Source organism: Lynx rufus, unplaced genomic scaffold, assembly GCF_022079265.1.
Source record: "Lynx rufus isolate CCGP_SWC_20201006 ecotype Redwood Valley unplaced genomic scaffold, mLynRuf1.p SCAF_14, whole genome shotgun sequence".
Classification (NCBI taxonomy): Eukaryota; Metazoa; Chordata; class Mammalia; order Carnivora; family Felidae; genus Lynx; species Lynx rufus.
The window spans coordinates 36,526,461-36,547,421 of record NW_025814828.1 but is presented as its reverse complement, the minus strand read 5'-3'; the positions used below and the strand labels follow the sequence as shown (position 1 = coordinate 36,547,421).

The 20,961-nt window shown below is 39.0% G+C and overlaps 2 protein-coding genes across 3 annotated transcripts in view; one reads left to right on the top strand and one right to left on the bottom strand.

Annotated features, from left to right (window-relative positions):
• The window catches only part of CASK (calcium/calmodulin dependent serine protein kinase), a 359,561-nt gene that overhangs the window by 165,475 nt on the left and 173,125 nt on the right, over window positions 1-20,961 (top strand). For both annotated transcript variants that reach the window (XM_047076095.1, XM_047076096.1), the window contains exons 4-5: window positions 4,309-4,386; window positions 10,207-10,279. In XM_047076095.1, coding sequence (XP_046932051.1) covers window positions 4,309-4,386; window positions 10,207-10,279 — 151 coding nt within the window. The remainder of the gene's footprint in view (window positions 1-4,308; window positions 4,387-10,206; window positions 10,280-20,961) is intronic.
• On the bottom strand, window positions 17,396-19,522 carry GPR82 (G protein-coupled receptor 82). Its single transcript, XM_047076100.1, has one exon. The coding sequence runs from the start codon at window positions 19,520-19,522 to the stop codon at window positions 18,512-18,514; it is 1,011 nt and encodes a 336-aa protein (XP_046932056.1). The 3' UTR covers window positions 17,396-18,511.

Below are 20,961 nucleotides of genomic sequence, written 5' to 3'. Positions count from 1 at the left end.
AAGGTGGCTTATTCTGATCCCTTCAACATATGGTCAGCCATACATTGTGCCTCTAGACGTGTCATCTATTTTGTTTGGCATATTTGTTTTGGATTTTTTGAATTATGTAAGTAATTTACATTTATTGTAAAATTTTTAAAATTCAGACAGATGAAAGGAACAGCTAAGATCATTCATGATCCCACTGCTTTCACAAGTCAACGTAAAGCTCCCATGGTTTTTCTCGGCATGTAGGATAGAAGCATTCCCCATACTTTCTAAAGCAGGGTTTCTTCTCCCTCTTATTTTACTCCCTTGGAATGGAACCAAACAGGGAAGTTTAGAACATGCTTTTTTGAAGCTCCTTAGTAGCCCCAGAAACACCCTAAGGTGGGAAGCAAGAGAAAAACAATGAAAAAAGCCTTGCACTTGTTTTTAGAAGTATTATCAAATAAAGATGATCAAAGATTTGAGACATCAAACTTTTCAAAGTTGTTATATCAGGATTGTATTATGAATATATATATATTAAATTTCAGTGATGAATAAAATTTGCATAAATAGTATTTTTCATTTTTCCATATATCAAAATTTAAAATTAATGAATTGCCTTTTACTCTAATATCAGTGTTACAAATAACTAATCAAACAGCTTTAATAATAGAAGATTACTTTCACAGCGATGACTGACTTTCAGACTAGCTCCTGAAGGAACATGCATGCATATTTAAAGTTACACAGGTGAGTTTGTTTGTTACCCCAGGTTATGAACCATCGTCATAAAAAATGTACAATGCCCAGAAGATCTCATTTATAAGAGTGACTAAAAGTATCCTAGGGCAAAAAACCCCGATAATCAATATTTGGAACCAATATGAAGAAAACCTTAAAACTGTGACTTAGAGACATGAAAAGAAATAGAGAACATATCATGCTCATAGATGAGAATATGAGAAAAATGTTAATTTCTACAAGTTCATCTATAAATATAAAACTATCTCAGGCAAAATATTAAAAAATTTTTAACATTTGATGAACTCGTTTTTAAAGTTCAGCTGGAAGAAAAAATTCATAAGAAAATATTAGCGAAGAATAATAATGAAATGACTTATTTTTCCAAATATTAAAATACACTATTAGAGGGCCGCCTGGCTGCCTCAGTCAGTAGAGTGTACAACTCTTGATCTCATGAGTTTAAGCCCTATGTTGGCTGTAGAGCTTACTTAAAAAATACAAGATAAAATATTGAAAAACACTATTACAGTATTAAAAATGGTGTGGTACCAGATACAAGAAGAGACAGGTCAGTGGAAAAGCCTAGAAACCTGAAAATAACCTGTGTATGTGCATGTGTAGAGACTGTCATTTCAAATACTAGTATTTCAGATATAACACCCAAAAAACGTGTCGATCCATGCTGGTAATTTCCAGGTTTTTTTTTTTCACTGACTGGTTCCCTTGTTAGGCATTGTCCTCTCACCACTTGACTACCTTCTTCTACTTCTCAGACTGCTGTTTTCCCTCTTCCAGGTCCCTCCAAAAAAGTCTTCCTCCAGCTCTCAGGAAAGCTTCCAGATTCTTATTTCTTGGCGATGCGATCAATTTAGCTCTCCTTTGCCTCTCTCATGTGAGCTGAATAGTGCTCATCCTCACATCTCACAATTAAACAGGAAACCGCCTAAACAAAACTGCAATTCATTCACTGGGAGGGGTGCCTTAGTTCTCCTAGATCAAGCAACCAGCTTAAATTGCAGCCCATTTAGAAATAGTATTTTTTTTCCTCCCCACAATACAAAGAAATGAAAAATATTCAGCCTCTCTTGTAATCAAGGAAATGCAAATTAAAGCAATCATGACTTACTTTTTTCCCTCCTATCTGACTGGCAAAGATCAAAAAGGAATAGTCAGCCTAGTGGGGGCAAAGTAGAGGAAAGGACACTTTCATGATTAGTGAGGGCAGTATAGCATGTTAAATTTTTTTCCAGGAGTATATCAACAGCTTTATTGTATATGCCCCCCGACCCCTAGGACAAGTGCAACTCTCCTTATAAGACTTTTACTCTAGCAGAATATCATGACTGTTCAAACATGTGACCATGTTCATTTGGGCTTTATTTCCAATGGTGGAAAATGGTCACTACCATACTTCAGAGCAGACTACACCATCACAAAGATTATTTTGTGCAGAAGAATTCTATTTGACATTGGAAAATGTTCATCAGCTGTGAACTGGAAACTAGGCAAATGTTGTAAACCCTTGTATAAATGTGAAAGTATATTCATTTATACAAAACCACACCAAGGGGCGCCTGGATGGTTCAGTTGGTTAACGTCTGACTTCTGCTCAGGTCATGATCTCGTGGTGTGTGAGTTCGAGCCCCACGTCAGGCTCTGTGCTAACACCTCAGAGCCTGGAGCCTGATTCAGATTCTAATGTCTTCCCCTTCTCTGCTCCTCCCATGCTCATGCTCTGTCCCTGTCTCTCAATAATAAATAAACATTAAAAAAAATTTTCTTAAAACCACACCAAGATTTAGATCATATGGTCAAAATTATTCATTAAATATTTACTGTGTGCTCAGTCTTCTGCTGGGTATTGGGTGGGAGTATGTTGAAAGTATAAAACATACTTGTTCTTGGGGCTCCTGGGTGGCTTAGGCAGTTAAGCGTCCGACTTCAGCTCACGTTATGATCTCGCAGTCCATGAGTTTGAGCCCCACATCGGGCTCTGAGCTGTCACGAGCCCAGCATCTGATAGCTCAGAGCCTGGAGCCTGCTTTGGATTCTGTGTCTCCCTCTCTCTCTGCTCCTCCCCTGCTCATGCTCTGTTTCTGTCTCAAAAACAAAACAAAACAACATACTTGTTCTTTAGGGCTTTATACATCTTGTTGAACTGTTGAGCTTGAATATGTGCATTTCTTCCTTGCACACCCAGCAGGTGTAGCTGTAGGTAATGGGAAGAGCAGTGAATATAGACACAGATTTGAATCCTGTCCCTGTAACCTACTTGTCTACTCATACAAATTATTTGAGAATGAGAAGGGTGCTGACCTCGTGGGGTGATTGTAAGAATGGAGATATAACAAGGAGTGTTTCCCATGATGCTTGGTGAATTGTAATATGAGTATTGATAATTCATTATTATTAATACCTACTTAGTAATTATTAGTAATAGTAATGAATAGTTTCTTTAGTTTCCCTTCTAGAAACCTGTTTCCTCAGTGTAATACACTGGAGTCTCAGCTACTTGAATACGTGAATGAATGAAATACTGGTTTTGAAAACACTTCATATGCCTTGAAGCATTATGAAAATGTCAGCTATTGATATTTGGATAATTTCATTACCAGATACAATCTGGCAAAAGTGTCCTGTATATGTATGTAAATGCTAAACATGTGTTAAGTGCTGTTAGGATATGGGCATATAGGGTTGTTATAGAATTTAAGCAAATGAAAGCCTTGATGTGGTTGGTAATTCACTTAGGGGGCTTTCTGGGAAAGGTGTGATTGGAATGGGGCCTTGGATTACAGCAGGTTTTGAATATGAAGAGCAATGTATTCAGAAGCATGTGACAAGAAAAGAAAGAAGACTGTATGTTCGGGGAATAGTAATTAAGACTAGCCTGCCTCGAGAGTGAGGTATACTTCAGGAGCCATCAGATAGGACAGGTAGAAGAGTGAGGTGTGGCTGACACAACAAGAGACCTTACTGATCTGAGAAATAAAGAAGAAGTATTTTAAGTTTGGGGCAAAAGAGTGACATCCCATCACCAACACATCAGTGTGTTAGAATATGTTTGTAGGGATTGACTTTGGTAATGGAGTATGAACAAAAAGAAATTATGAATTAGCTACGGTTTTCCTTCTACAGTATATAGTTTGAATGCCCATTTAGTGGTGATAACTATAGCTAAATATTTTAGAATCCTTGTTGGATTCTTAAAATATTACGTGACATGACTAAGTACAGATAATTTTGGAACTTGACTCAAAAATATGTCCATAGCCACCAGCATTGCCCTTTTCTGAGGCTTCTTGTTGTGATAACTTAAAGGAAATTTATGGTCCATTTTCTACACCTTGTGTTATTTGATGCTACCGTTTGCTTGTTCTTTGTACTTCTTTCCATGTAGATTTTCAGTGTTAAGATGGTTATCATATTCCTTTATAATTTATATATGTTTCCTTGAAAGAAAGGAGATTTAAACAACTTATTAGAATCGTTAGCTGTAAGCCAACTAATGACTTAGTTACAATATATTCATTTTCAGTGTTTTCTTCCTGGGATTTCCTCTTACATATTTTTTTTCCTCACATTTCTCTACAGTATGGATGGCGCAGATCTGTGTTTTGAAATCGTAAAGCGAGCTGACGCTGGTTTTGTATACAGTGAAGCTGTAGCCAGGTATGTAACTTGTATTGACTCAGAGGTCACAGGGGAAATAAAAGAAGGAAATGACAGAGAAATCACATGAAGTGACCTGCTTTTTGAACTGATGAGGAGGAGACTGCCACTCTTTCCTACAAGGAACATGTCTGTTCTAGTGTGCAGTAGTGGAGCCGAATAGTGACTGGAAATGCCAAATACTGAACAACGAATTTCTTAACATGAGTCTATAGCTTAACATGGTACTGTTGCCTTTCCCATTTGAGATGACTTTTATTCAAGAAGGGATTTGGTAGCTCAAGAACTATGAAAAATCAGCTTTGGGGGGGTGGGGGTTATGTGTGATCATTGTTTTGGGCAGCTGAGCCTTCTTAGTTCTTCACTTTGCCTTTTAGTGATAGCACATTATTATGTGACCAGTTAATCTGATGAAATGCACAGAATAGTGGAAGGAATAGAAATAATAGCACAGTCTTCCTGCCAAATATATTTGCTTCAGGCCAGTGTGTGATCTCCCAAGCAAATGATGGCCATTGTTCTAAGTCAAGTTGTTGTACAGGACTAATGAGTCAAAATAAGGAGTAAAGTTGAAAAATCACAGGAACCATGCACTGGGCCACTTGCTTATAGATTTGGAGCAATATAGCTTTCTGCTTTGGTGTCATTCAATCATATCATAAATACCCACTTCAGTGGGTTGCCTTTTTAATACATGGGGTCTCTTCAGTCACCAGCCATAATATATTGAAGGATTCAAACCCACAAACCAGTTAGGATTTATTAAAACTTTCTACCATCTGAGAAACAGTTACCATTAAATGATTATAACTTCCTCTTATCATCCTTTATATAACCATGACATCTTGGACAGATACAGGTAGCAATAGCTTAGGGACTATCTAATACAACTCTCAGCTCAGAGTGGCTTCAGATTCAGTGCCCTGCCTCTTCCTGGCTAGGGAGCAAGGGCCCCAGTCTCAGGAGACAGAGCAGCCATAGCTATAGCACAAGATGAAGAATATACTCAAGTGAGGTAGCTGCTGTTGTGTGCTGCTGGAGCTAGGGAGAAGCAGCATATGAAAGTTTATATACAGTAATTGTAATGACTTCTTTGAACTCCTGATGTATTCATGGTAGAACTGAGGTTGGGTATCCTCTTTTTTTCTGTGCCGTGCTCGCTAAAGCACATTCTACAGGGCGGTGGGGGAAGGGGAAGGGGTAAATCTCATTTTCCTATTAGTTTTGAGTTCTTACCACAATTAAAATTTTTTATTCTGTATTGTGCTTCAGAATTAAAAAGCATTCTTTAATACCAAAATAGTCAATGCCATCTTGATTTTTCTTAACATACAGCCAACTGAATGAAACTCTTAACATCCAACTGAATGAAACTCTCAGACCCTTGCATCTTGTTGTTTATATTTACTTCTTCAAGAATTTGAGGCAACCTGCCTTTTGTACCCTCCCAAATTGATCTCTTTCAACAGCAGCATCAAATAGGGAAAACTAAAAATTCTGAACATGGATTTTTATAAAACAGTGAAGCTTGATGAAGGGAGATGACTTTTTTCCTTTTGGACCACACTGGAGTACTGTGAGAAATAAGCCCACTGACCCAGTCAAAGGAGGGACGCAGAGAGGCACCTAGGAGCACTGTGAAACGAGGCTTTAATCAACATTCTTGCAAGAGCGGGTGTCTGATGGACAGGCACACCGGGGACAATCACAGCAGACAATTTATCTCCTAGTGTGCAAGTCCCTCCCCTGATTTCTCATTGGCTGAGTACTACAGAGGTTACAGCCTTACCCGGAAGTCTCCTATGCCCATATAAAAAGTAGTCTGACTGGAACAAATGTACATTCCCTGAGGTGACACAGAGGTTTCATTCCCTTCTCCCTTTGTTCTTTGGTGCATGCTCATTGCAAAGCCTGCAAAAATAAGCCCGCAAAAAGGAGAGGGGAACAAGAACCAGGAAGTGAAGTGTCTAAGGGTTGGGGGCTCCATTGTTGGTGGGGGGTGGTTCATACATATTTCCAACAGGTCATAAACCTATTAATTAGACAGCACAGCGTTTATTTGGTATTTCTTAAAATGAATCATCTCCCTTACTTCTCACAGGTACCTGGCACATATGCTGTCAGGGTTGATATTAAAACAGTACCACTTTTATCCTGTTCCCCACTCATCCATATTGCTTTTCCTTAACTTTGAGCCTGTCTGTGCCACTGGCCTGGGTGTCAGCGTAAGGAGAATAGTAATATGTAGAGGTGATGCCATACAGTGAGATTACTTGGGGGATCTTTCCCAATCTCAAGGTTTATAGGAAAGGTAGATGCTTCCATACATTAAGATGAAAGCCTGTTGATTTTAAAATCTACCTATATTTTCTGTTAAAATGGTATATATTTTTTTTTATGGAAGGAACTTTCCAGAATGAACCAGTAAGGAGTAGTATTGGAACCAGTAGGTGACATTGCAGAGAGAGATTTGGTACAATTTATTAAGGATTCTTCCTAAAAATGACAAAAGGCAGGGAGGGCCATCCTCAGAAAGTAGTATTAGGTATGTCCCATTTTGCAGACGATCATGACCACATAACAAGGGCACGTAGAGCCTTCCTTTGGTTGTAGAACATTCAACCAGTTGACTTTGAACTTCCCCTCCTCCTCTGATTCTGTGATTCATTGTTGGGAAATTTAGCTTGTATCAGTATTCTAGTGAGACCACAACTGTAGGAAGACTCGGAGACACCAAGTAATCAAATTGATAATGTTTTTCTCCAATTGGCTGAGCTTCCAGAGAAGCAGCAAAGCATGGCCTAAAATAAAACTGCATACAGTCCTTATAACCCAATTAGTGATTACCTCTGTTCCTTCAGGGGTGATGAGTTGTCGAGTGCACTAACATACAAAATCAGATGATCAAATCAAACTCTTACAAATCAGAGCAGTCTTCTCTAGTACCAAGCTTTACTAAATAATTACAATGATACAGGCGATCAAAAGGCTCAACTGAACCAGAGAGGTCTGGGTTTTCAAGGGCAATTTCCCAGAGTAGATGGGGTGTCTACATGTGGGATCCCATACACAAGGGAGAATTGCAGTTATGAGATGGCTCCATTGTATGCCCCAGGGAGTTGTATAGCTTCAGTGACATCCTCCAGGAAGCCAGCCATGCCTCAAAGATCCTGGATTCTGTTTCCCATAGGTAATCCTTAGCCAGGGACATTCTGTTAAGAGCATTTCAGAGATAAGGTGTCTTCTGACTAGCAAGAGTGATAATCTCTGTACCTAGAGTCTCCTCCCCTCTTTTCTTTCACCAATTTCATCACTCACCAAAGGAAGTGAGTGGATTGCTGGCCAGTTCTTTGCTTCCACTGAATTGTCCTCATTCCTGATCCGTACAGGAGACAGAGGCAAACTTCTCTATTGCAACATTTTTCTGAAAGTATAGGCCACCCTGATGATTCATGAAAATGAAGCTTTCTAATTAAAATTTAGTCAGTAGTTCTAGAACATGTGGGTGGATTTTGCTTTTCTGTTTTGCTTGCACACTATTCACGTGCACAGCCCCCCAGGGTCCTGACTGGGAGGGTAGAGAAAGATCACTTTAAGCTGTGCTATCTGGGGAGAAAAAAAAAATGTATCTTCCCCCAACACACTCCAGAGATTCTGATATGTATGTATATTTGGGTCAAATAATTGAGCACTCTGATAATTAGATTAAAAATGCTCGTTCAGGGTTGATGGGGGGTGGGAGGGAGGGGAGGGTGGGTGATGGGTATTGAGGAGGGCACCTTTTGGGATGAGCACTGGGTGTTGTATGGAAACCAATTTGACAATAAATTTCATATATTAAAACCACACACACACACACACACACACACACACACACACACACAAAAGAAGTCGATGCAAAGAAATTGCATCGAAGCCTATACCCCTCTACACTCAGGGCTAAGCCTTTTTGAGATCTTAGCCCCCTGAGCCCATGCCGGCATGAATAAAGCTGCTTTCTGGAAAAAAAAAAAATGCTCGTTCATTGAGATTTTCTTTTTAATGACGCTTTGAAATAGGAATTTTCTTTAGACTACAGATATATAAGTGGCTATCTTAATACTATGTATCCAAAGTAGTCCATACTATAGGTATAAGCTATGTCCACATTACCTGATTTAAACTTACCCACTGTTCTCATGTTCACATCGAGATGCACAAATAGGCTGTTCCTAAACCTTTGACTAAACTTAGTAATATTGTAATAATAATGACTTTACCCTTTGTAGCATGGTTTAGAGTTTACAAAGTGCTTTCATATTTGTTGTCTGCCATTACAGAGGGTCACACACATATCCTTCACAGCCTGATTTGAAGCAGGAAAGGACCAAGCTAAGAACCCCTAACTTAAACAGAAACTTAATTCTAGGCTGCACGGGACCAGGCCAAGAGTATATGACCACAACCCCTTTGTGTGCATTTGCAAAGTAAGAAAAATTGGCATCACAACTAAGGACTGCATGAGCCAAGTTCTCTGCCTAGAGCCCACTTGTGAGGAGACAGTAAGTGTAGGAATGAAGTCTGGGGGTTCTTTTCCTACCTTTCATTTAAAAAATGGAAACTTTTGATCGGTTGTAGTACACGAAATGATGCATATGCCAATGAGAAGGACATTTATGTGAGTTTGATAGTAGCATATCCAAGAGGGAAGTTGATAGAAATGCCTTTTAATTGTATAGCAGGAGTAGAGAAAAAAAAATTTTTTTGAGTCACAAGGATACACACAAGGGCATTTATAAGTACTATTAAATTATTTAGTTTTTATTTTAAAGTGTGAGGAATATAAGATCTGGAAAGAAAGCAAAATTCAATAAGTACAAATAATGTTGGGTATATTGCATTTCTGTCATGGTTGGCTGAGAAGGAAAAGGGAAAAATGAAAAAGGAAGATGAATAATAGGAAAAAAGAGAAAGAGGGGAGTAGAATACAGAGAAAGAGATGATCAAAGAGAGAAATAGCAGGATTACAGAAAAACAACTGGAAAATTAGTGGAGGGTGGACTCAGAGTAAGCTCTGAAGTAATACTGAAAAATGCTCTACTCTGGTTACATCCTGTGGCTAGTTGACCCTGTTAAGCATTGTTTAAGGCCTGTTCTTTAAAATGCTAACTCCTCCTGTGTTTTTCACCTGGACCTCGCGGGGAGCCTCTGCAGACCCCTGCTGGCCACGCGATGCATCTGAGGTGTCTGACTTCCTAGGATTTCCGCCCTAAACAGCTCTGCTTTATTAAAAGATGGCCCCAGCTAAAACTTGATTTTGTTGCAAAAAGAAATCGCACGCATAAGGAGGTTCTTTCCTCTTGTTTGTCCTTAGAGCTAAATGGAAATAAGGCAGAGAGCCAGCCTCTGCTGGCAGATAAAAGGCTCCCACCCCTTCAGTCAGAATCCGAGGTGTACCTCTGAGCACTGTTCACTTAATAGCAATCCACTGTAACTAAGTACAATTAACTGAGCGTTGGAGACTTGCTTTTTCTCCCCACCATGTTTTCAGCTTGAATTTTTAGTTTGCAGAGCTATGTTATCTATGAACGGTGTGAAATTCTTTTGGCTTGGTTATCTTAGAAACTATAGAACAAGTTAAATTTCTTCACAAAGCTTATAAATGTATGGGTCTGCCAACTTTTTACATTATTAAGCCTCACGTCCCAACAGTCTTGTCTACTCCATGGAACAGTGTGGGCAGCGAATATGAAGGTGGGAGTTACAAACTAGGGACACTCTATATTAAGTTTTAAAAATAAAACGTTGTTACAGTTTTAGATTTCTTTTGTTTTTCTACAGTCACTACATGAGACAGATACTGGAAGCTCTACGCTATTGTCATGATAATAACATAATTCACAGGGATGTGAAGGTAAGTCCTTTTTATCACTATAATGTGCACAAAAAGAAACTGGTAACAGTGATAATGATCAGAAATTTTTCCTTAATATTCTTATGGAGAGCATCTTAAAGTTAATTTTGCTTCCAAATAAAAATATATTTAACTGCTTTATATTTGAAGAGTCGTACTCATTCTTAACAGGAACACTTTTATCATTTCAGTTTCTTCTTATTAAAATGTACACATATTCCAAACGTTTGTTAATCCTCTTCTGCCATTATGTGCATAAGAGAGAAATGAAAAATCCAACAAATAGTAAGAACCAAACACTATCCTACCCTAAAGTTTATTGGGGGTGGGGTGCGGAGGTGGGGATTTGGGATTGGGTTTCTATAGTAAAAGTTCATCATATACTTACATTTTTGTAGTTTTGCAGTATAGAATAGTCACTTTTTTTTTTGCAGTTTTTTTTAACATAGTCTGAAATCATAATCATAAATGTAATGTGGTTTTGCACCCTTAGGAATGTGCATATTACCATTATTGAATCTTTCTGCCTGTTTGATCCCAGTATTAAATTCATGACAACTGTCAGTCCCTGGCTCATAACGGTGTCAGGAAGAACATGGGGGCATGCCAGAAAGGAAACTAGAGTACCTCCCTCCTGATCCCCAGGCCTCGATCGCTAAGAGCCCCTGAGGTCTCTCTGGCCCTGTTTGTCCACTTTCTCGCCCTGGTATTTTTTTTACTGGCCTCTCTCAAACCCACAGCATCCACAGACATGGTGTTCTCCTTCCCTCAAAAGATATTATCAAAGGCCTGGCTATTTCAATGTATTTTAATGGTTAAGAAAATTAAGTAGAGTTTACTTAAGTTTTCTATAATGTTTGGGAAATTTTAACTGAAAATTCTCATGGTTAGGAGCTGAGGTAAAGCATGAGCCATTCCAAGACAGTCTAGTGGAATGTCACCATAGCAAATGAAAACAGTTATTGGAGAAATGGACAAAACACACATTACTTGCAAAATCTTACTCTTTTCCAATGTGGTGATAGGAGAATGGGATTGTTATTCTCAGTACTCAATACTGAACAACCCAATGGATACATAGCACTTTTATAAAAGTATTTTTCAGTTATGCAAACAAATCAGAAATCTAAAAAGTAAAAGGAGGGAAACTGCCAATGATAGTAGCGGGCTGTGTTACTCTTCTACATCTAATTAAGGTAAGAGAATGCATATATACAGAGTAAAATATAACTCCTTGTATAACAAAATGTATGATAAAAATGACACTTTGAAAACTTAAAATGTGTAAGCAGATTCTTAGTTCGTGTAATAGCATTGCGTTAAAAATACTTTTGCTCAAGAGGCAATTTTATTTTGAATTCTGTTCTTGAAAGGTAATTACAGCAACATCATATAGTAAATAATGATTGGCAACGTACTGTACTGTAACACTTTCGACAATATCGTCAGCATTTGATTAGTCATTGTATTTGATATGACGATCCAAAAACCAAATAAAATCCCAAAGTAGTTATATCTGAATATTGTACTTCAGCTTCTCATTTACCTTCTGATTGATTTATTCAACAAATATTCATGCGCCTACTTCATGCAGGAATACTGTGCTCGGAGCCCTAAAGGTATCATGGGAGTCTCCTCAGGGAGACGAGGCAACCAACTGCCACAGAGCACCACAACAAAGCTTCAAACAGCAACTGCCATTTATTTGCTCGCGGTTCTGCAGTCTGGGCAGAGCTTGATGGGGACTGCTCGATTCTGTTTCACAGACTGTTGGCTGAGGCAGCATGGCTGGTACCCCCGGAGGCCTCACTCTGTGGCGTGGCAGCTGAACTATAACTAGAACAGCTGGGGGTTTGTGGGGCCTTCTTCGTAGTCTCTCATTCAGGGTATTTTTCCCTCTCAGTCTCCCTCCATCTTCTCCTCTGTCACTGTCTTTTCTTGTGTCCCCCTTTCTAGCAGGACAGTGTCTCAGGGCTCCAAACAAGCAAAGACAGAAGCTGCCAGGCCTCCTGAAGCCTAGACCTGAAATTGGTGCTGTCATGTCCTCTGTATTATGGTAGTCAGTAGGTTACAAGACTAGCCTGGATTCAAGAGGAGGAAAAATAGATTGCACCTTCTGGTTGGAGGAGCGACATATGTGCACAAGGATAGGAGAACTTGTTTGTGGCCATGTTTACAGACAGGCAAAACAATTACTGTCCAAGGTAGTGGTTGGGAAATATCATTAAAAGAGTTGGAGAAACTTCATGGAGGAGGTCATGTTTGAGTCTGGTCTTGAGTCATGAGGAAGTTACATGGAGACAAGAGGGCATTTCAAGCAAAAGGCTCAAAATTAGTTTTGCATTGGATTTTATTAGTTTAGTATTTCTAAGGCACATGCCAAATAATTTTGAGGAAGCACCCAGAAAGGTGCTGAGGAAGGGAAGACAGAAGTAATTCTTAAACAGCAAGTGAGGAGAGACCACCAGAAAAGGTACCATTGTTCAGTTGGCAAGTGGGCTCAACATAGAGCGCATGTTAATGTTGATATTCTTTATATTTCAGGACCTGAAATCTGTACATTTTGTACGGGTAAATGGAATGCTCACATTTAGCTAATTAGTAATGTTGAATTTGGATAGATTTTTCTTAAGACATTCATCCCAAAATATGCACTGAGTGCTTATTGTGTCAGGCACTATTCTAGGAACCAGAGCTACACCAGTGAACAAAATAGAATCACTGCCTCCATGGAGCAAGCTGACTTTCTAGTTCAGGGAGACCGACACTAACCAATGAGTGCAAATAAGTCAACTATATAGTAGTAGTATAGTAATTCTTGGCATTGATCCCAAAGCATTAGGTTTTTTCCAAAGATCCTAGCACTATATCGATTAGTATTACTTTTTTCTTAACTTGGTAGGCATTTCTTTGTGAACTCATGGTAATTGAGTCTAAAAATGTTTGGTTTATATCAAAGTTAGATTTGACTATGTGGTACCTCGTGACCTGTAGTGGGAACTTGCTTTGGAGAAGCAGTTTCATATGAAATTGCATAAGAAATAATTGTGTCATCCTTTGAAATTGAGCGAAGTGTGTCATAGCACAGGTTTCTCCCACCAGCCACACTAGTGGCATTTTGAGCCCTGTATTTTGTTGTGGGAGGCTGTCCTTTGTATTATTGCCTTCTACCTAGCCTCTACTCATTGCATGCCAATAGCATTTCCCCAAGCTGTGACAATCAAAAATGTCTCCAGACATTGCTCAAGGTCCCCTGGGGCACAAAGATCCCTGTGGTTAAGACCCACCGTATAATACTACACTATCCTGCTTTACCTCCCTACAGGCATTAATTAAGGCGTGCATGCTCATTTCTTTTTTTTTTTTTTTCAGGGGTTGGTGGGGGAGGGGGGGAGGTTTTGTTTTTCTGTCCTCTTCCCTTTTATTCCTCTGTTTCTTGTGAGAGGATGTGAAAACTTTCATTATGTTTCATTTCTTTCTCTTTTCTTCCTCTCACCCCTAAATTAAAAGAACTCTAAGAAGAAACAGTACAGTTGGCAAGGTAAATGCAAGTCCTGGCCCCTTGCCTGCCTTCATTAGTTCTCTTAAGCATTAAGAGTCCTCGGGTCTTTCTTGTCTCTCCTAACTCCTGGAGGCAGCCTTACACTGCATCACCTGGGGCGTGGAGAGACAAAGCAATTCTTAGACTTTTCTGTGGCTCTGCCCTACTGACGTACAATTTTAATAACTGAAGTTACACTGCTTCTCGAAATGCAAATGGCCATACACACAGTCACTTTCTATTCTGAATGGGGCCTCTGCCCAGGAGGTTTGGGAGCTCAGTGTTTAGTTCTCAGAAGTGTGCAAAACCCCATGGGCAGAGAGTCCTAGACACTCAGCCAGAAGCCTCCACCCAAGCGCTTCTGCATGAGCTTCCTTGAAATGGTTTTCCTCCTAACTGGTGAACACGCCTGGCTGCTCTCTGGTCCCCTTCTGTTCTCAGTTCCCCTTTCACCTGCGTAGGACCAGACTTTATAAACAGGTGTTCATCACATCACACTAGTTCCCATGGCATCATGGAGTTCATACAGTATTTCTTCCTCTGTGACTTTGGGTTGCTGACACTTCTTCCACGTCTCTTACTCCACCTCATGTTGGAGAAAGAAATTGAAATTCTCATTAAAATGAGAACACGTTTATTTTAATCTCTATTATAAGAAACACACTGATTCCTCTTCTGCATGTCTTTTGTGAGGTTGTTGAACATAATGGACATGTTCAGCTTGAATGTAGGGTTTTAATAATTGTACTTAGAAAAATCCCATGAATTATAAGATCATCTTAAATTTATGTCCTGTTTCTAATTGCTGTGCTTCCCTTCTCCCACCCCACCCTTCCAAAAAAAAAAAAAAAATGAACTCCTTGATTTAGAAAGAAAAGGATGAGGGGAGCCCAGCTGGCTTAGTCGGTAGAGCATGCAACTCTTGATCTTGGGATTGTGGGTGCAAGCCGCATGTTGGAAGTAGAACTTACTTTAAAAACAAAAAAGATAAAAAGGAAAAGAATGACTGTTTCTCTTGCTTATTAGATGTGAATTCTTTCACTGCTCCCCTCTTTCTGAGCCAGGCCAGCAAGCATGTATGATAAGACCAAGCATTTTTTTTTTCTGTCAGGTACAACACCTTTCTAGTTGTAGTAATTCTTCCCACTAATATCAATTCAGTTGGAACTTGGGGGCAGTCAGAGGAAGGTCCATGGTTGAAATGCTTACCAGATTACCAGTATCCCTCCATGGTGTCTTTGTGGTTTGCCACAGCCAGATTTCCTTTCAGCTGGTCTTCCCACATTTGTCTCTAACAACCTCCACCCTGCAGACTGCAAGGCCAGGGGTAGGCTGCAAAGAGTCCTTAGCAAATATGGGAGATTGACATCTTCCTCTTCTACCCAGGAAGTAGAAATTCTTCCAGGTTGAATAGTTTGTCCTTAAGGTTGCTTTGTCTAGTCTTAATGGTTTGTGTTCCCAATTAATGGTTTGGAAGCTGCCTCAACAAGAGTGAGTATATGGAAAGGATAAAAGGGAAAATAGACATTTGTCAATCCTGTCTTCTATAGTTAAGGTATAATCTCACTGGCCAAGAAGTCAAAATTTGGGGCTTCTGAAATTGTGTTTGACTAACTCACATGCTAAAAACATTGTTTTTCTCAAACCAGTGGTTTCCAGACAGCAGGGGAGTGAGGGGATGGGCGAAATAGGTGAAGGGGGTTAAGAAGTATGAACTTCCAGTTATAAAATAAATTAGTCATGGAGGTGAAAAGTACAGCATAGGGGATATAGTCAATAACATTGTAATAACATTGTATGGGGACAGATGGTAGCTACACTTCTCGTGATGAGCATTGAGTGATGTACAGAATCATCAAATAACTATGCTGTGCACCTGAAACTAATAAAACCTAACATATAACATGATATCCTATATCAGCTATAATAATACAAATTTTTAGAGCACTGTTTTTCTGAAATGCACACTTTAAAGGTAGAGTAATTTAGAAAGTAGTATTTCATATAAAATATTAACCATGACATTGAATAGCCAGCTTGCCAATTAGACACAAAAATCCAACATGATGTACAATTACCTGTTCAAGAAAGTATCTGTGGTGTTGAAGATAAACATCGTAATCTCAGTACAGAGAAATAAAATGGGAGGTTTTTTTAAACATTTATTTTTGATGGAGAGAGAGAGACACAGTGTGAGCAGGGGAGGTGCAGAGACAGAGGGAGACACAGAGTCCGAAGCAGGCTCCAGGCTCTGAGCTGTCAGCACAGAGCCTGACACGGGGCTCGAACTCATGAACTGTGAGATCATGACCTGAGCCGAAGCTGGACACTGAACTGCCTGAGCCACCAAGTGCCCCTAAAATGGGAGTTTTCTATCAGAATGAGTAACTTAAGGAGAAATTGCACACCTCTTTTCCTGCCTTTTTTAAATGTAGGAAACTCTACCTTGGTAATATGTTTTTTATTTTACTTAAGTCGTGGCAAGGTAAAGTGATTTTTAAAAAAAATTTTTTTATGTTTATTTATTTTTGAGAGACAGTGAGACAGAGTGTGAGCGGGGGAGGGGCCAAGAGAGAGGGAGACACAGAATCTGAAGCAGGGTCAACACTCCAAGCTGTAAGCCTGGCACGGGGCTCGAACTCCCGAACCATGAGATCATGACCTGAGCCGAAGCCGGATGCTTAACCGACTGAGCCACCCAGGCGCCCCAAAGTGATGTTTTTAATAATGATTTTTAGAGGAGATGTATATATATTTAAAACTCCTAACTGCAGTGAGATTTAATGCTGTATCACTTATGTAAAAATGATAGCGGTGATCGGACACCTCTGTTTACAGCCAGCACTTAGGGAAATCGCCTGGAGTTCCCAGGTCTGCCTTTGTCTCAGCAAATTAATCAGCCGGAAATTAGATTGCTGCTGTAAAAGAATAGATGTACACTATAAATATTTGAAGCCAGCATGCATTTACTTCAGACTTTTTTCTGGACATGTTCTTCTCTCAGTTAAGCATTGAACTAAAAAAGAGGGGAAATATTTACTGTTTGTTTTTGATTCTTTTTTAATGAAAATTTTGCAGATGTGTTAGAAAAACCTCTAGTGACTTTGAACACATGGCTCTTGGGGAATCTGTACAGCGTACTGTTTCACATTTGTAATTCAGGAACAAAAAACATGCTATGAGATTAAAGGCTTGGAAGTGCTACGTGAACTTACTTTAAACTTCTTTTTGAGCACTGAAGAAATCACTGGGTAGAGAATAAATGGGTCTTTAAGCAGTCTCTAACAAAGTAACAGGTTACCATGAACATTTATTCAACTTCAGTTTCATTTAACTTTTTGTCTGGTTTTTATGTGAACAGACAATGCAAGTACCGTGGGAGTAGAAAGAGAAAGCAGACTACAGCTCGAAAGGCACGTACAATCTTTTGGGGAAAATAAAACACATTAAAAACATTGTTTTTTCATTACATAGCACAGGATATAGTCACCATCACTTATCTTCCTGACAAGATTACACGGAAGAAAGAAATGACCAAGAAATGCTTACAGTTTAAGTATTTATTTAGACATTGGAGAAAATTGGGGTGGCTTATCTATGTATTTCAGTTTTTTCATCAGCAAATTGGCATCCTTTATGGTGGTGATGACTAAAATACATGCAAAGCATAGAGGCAGAGTGCCTGGCCCATAGCAAATGCTTAGTAAATGACAGCTACTCGTAATAGTAACATCAACTGATTTAATAATAGTACCTATGAATTACGTAGTATTTCTCCATTCTACAAATGAAGAACTTAACACTTTAAGAGGGTAAGTAAGTTGCTGAGGATTGTCTGGCTAAGTAAGAGAAGAGGTTCAGCTAGGATCAAACCCAGGGACTCTAATTCCAGAGACCAGTCTCTCAACAACAATACTGTTATACTGCCCTTATCACTCATTCATTTATTTTCACAAAAATTGATTGAGCATATCTACTTGCCAGGTACTATTTGTCATTAATCACATTATTTATATTGAATACAGAGGAAAATTTACAAGATGTGATGAAAATCGGCATATAATGACATTGTATTAGCCTTTTATTTCGACCAAGCCTAACCCAAATATATAAAAACACTGGCGTAATAAATACTGGAATCGATGATTATTGGTCTCACAGTAACATGAGCAGACAATACAAAATAGGGCATTTATAAAGCCTTGGCTTTTTACACTCTACTATTCATACATCTAGATAGGACTTTGGTGAGGAAATTTCTGACTGACTTTTTTTCTTTTACTCATTTTTAAAGTTACCAACAAAACCTTAGGCCCAGATGGGCCTTTATATTTGCCACTACTAGAAAGGAGAAAAGTCATAAACCATTTGCTGCTTTATCCTACAGTCATGAAATGTTTTGTTCTGAATAAAAGCATACACAGTTGAGTTGAAAGAGAAAATGGTCTCTTGCTTTCATATGCAGTGAGATCCTTTTAATATGCTTGACTTTTGCCTCTGAAAGTCTCTGACATCTCAACTTGCAGTATTAGTAGAGCTGGAAAGTGAATTTTATGGTTATTTCTAAAACCAAAGAGGGTTTCTTAGGGCCTGCTATCTCAATCAAGCTGTGACCTGTTAATCATGTAGTCCAGTATCCCTAAATCACCACACAAACACTTTTCTATTTGCTGGTGTTTTCTAGTCAGAAGTCAACTATAGGGTTGTATATGTGGTGAATCAGATTTTGTAAAGAGATTATATAGTGTCTTTTTGAACGTTTTATCTAAAAAAAGAAATATAATGGGGTCTGTGCTGCTTCTGGCTGATGCAAGACAGGTGAGGATGTTTTTTATTTCGATTAAATAATTCAGTTGCTGACAGTTCCCTCTCTGGTGCAGAACATAAAAAATGGGCTTAAAAATGCTATATGGAAGGAAGCAAACTATTAGCAGAACCTGGATGACCAAAAGATGCCTTTTCACAGAATTGTAAGTCAAATCTTTCTCCGTAATGGAAGTGCAGGTCCTTATTTTTCTCAGATGGCTGACAAAAGAGTAGTATGATGTTAGTACGACTAAAAATGAAAATCCAATAAATGTGGTTCCAATGAGACCTGCGGTCTGAGAGATCACGGCGCCTAGTTCTGTCTGCCGATTATAGCACACGTTCTCTTCTCCTTTTGTAGCCTCTACAACTGAGTAGTATATGATAACTGGAATAATTATGCCGAGTACAACTCCCCATATGTAAACACACAGTTTTCTAGCAAAGTTGGGCTGGCGAAATTTTTTCAGTAAGTGGCCATAAAATACTCTCTCATAGCACGAAGTGGTCTCTTGGACTGAATCCTTTTTCATTAAGGTGGCATAGCGGCTTATGGCAATCCAACTTAAAATTAAGACACTGACAAACATACTCACGTGCATGGATAGAGTACCCAAAAAATTGACCACCGTGCATCGTGCAGATCGATATTCCCATTGAAAACCTTTCAGGAAATAGATACCCATGAAAGGCATGGCACTACACACAAGCAAGTTCGCAGTCACAAGATGTGCTAGGTAGATGTGCGTCGATGTCTTCTTGCCTATTTTTGTTAAGAATACCCATTGAGAGAGAGAATTTCCAAAGAGACCAATGATGCAGAGGAAGGTATAAATGATTGGTAGAGCCATGGAAGAGATCCTGGATGGTTGAATACATGTTGAGTTGTTATTCATTTATAGCAAATTTTCTTGAATTTTGTCACAGGTGCTAGAACAGAATTGCAGACATTTAATATTAAAATTATAGATGGTATTTGAATAGTTTTTCCAAAGCATTGGATGAAATAAAATAGTAATGTAAATGTACTGGATGGAAAGGGAAAGTACAGAGGCTTTCTCACCTTTTCTAATCACAGTTGTCCACTGGAAATAAAAGAGGTGATTCTGGATAGTGCCTTGGTCTAAAAACCAAAATTTGATACAAATAGTTAAATTCCTGAGATTTATCATTCTTTGGCTTCTGCCTAGAAAGGTAATTAAAATATTTTAAGGCACATGCAAGCACTACATACTGGCCAAAGGAAAGTTGCAAAAAATATTTTGTGGCCACATTAATAGAAGAATGATTTTTAATTATCACCTTAATTGTACATAAATTGTACATGCTTTTCAAAATGGTGTCTTTTCATGGCTAGATTAAAGCACCTATCTCGGGGCGCCTGGGTGGCGCAGTCGGTTAAGCGTCCGACTTCAGCCAGGTCACAATCTCGCGGTCCGTGAGTTCGAGCCCCGCGTCGGGCTCTGGGCTGATGGCTCAGAGCCTGGAGCCTGTTTCCGATTCTGTGTCTCCCTCTCTCTCTGCCCCTCCCCCGTTCATGCTCTGTCTCTCTCTGTCCCAAAAATAAATAAACGTTGAAAAAAAAAATTAAAAAAAAAAAAAGCACCTATCTATAATCTTAATACTATTGGAATCCTCTCTGTTCGTATTTCACAAGTAAACTTGTGTGGGGGATGGGCTAAATGGGTGATGGTATTTGTTTTAAGTTTATTATTTTTGAGAGAGAGCACAAGCATGAGTGAGGTGGGGGTGGGGGGCAGAGAGAGAGGATCCCAAGCAGGCTCCACACCATCAGCATGGAGCCTGATGTGGGTGGGGCTTGAATTCACGAACTGTGAGATCATGACCTGAGCCGAAAATCAAGAATAGGATGCTTAATTGTCTGAGCCACCCAGGCACCCCAGGGTGATGGGCTTTAAGGAGGGCACTTGTTATGATGAGCACTGGGTGTTGTATGTAAGTGATGAACCACTGAATTCTACTCCTGAAACCAATATTACACTAATGTTAACTAACTAGAATTTAAATAAAAATTTTGAAGTTAAAAAAAAAAAAAAAGAAGTAAACTTAATTCTACACAAATACTCCGACAAGGTCCTGGATTGAACAGAAGGCAGGTACGGTTGACCAAGGATAGACACCAAAATTTCAGGGTCTTTACCAAAAGGCATCGGTAATTTCTTATTTTAAATGTTTAATGCTAAACTGCCATACTTCAGTTTTTTCAAAAATCTTTAAAATTCTATGTCAAAACTGTAGTTCCTATGCTTGTTGGTTAGAGTGCCCTCATGTGTCTTTGTGTATAATTTAGTATCTTGGTTTTTCAAAGAATATG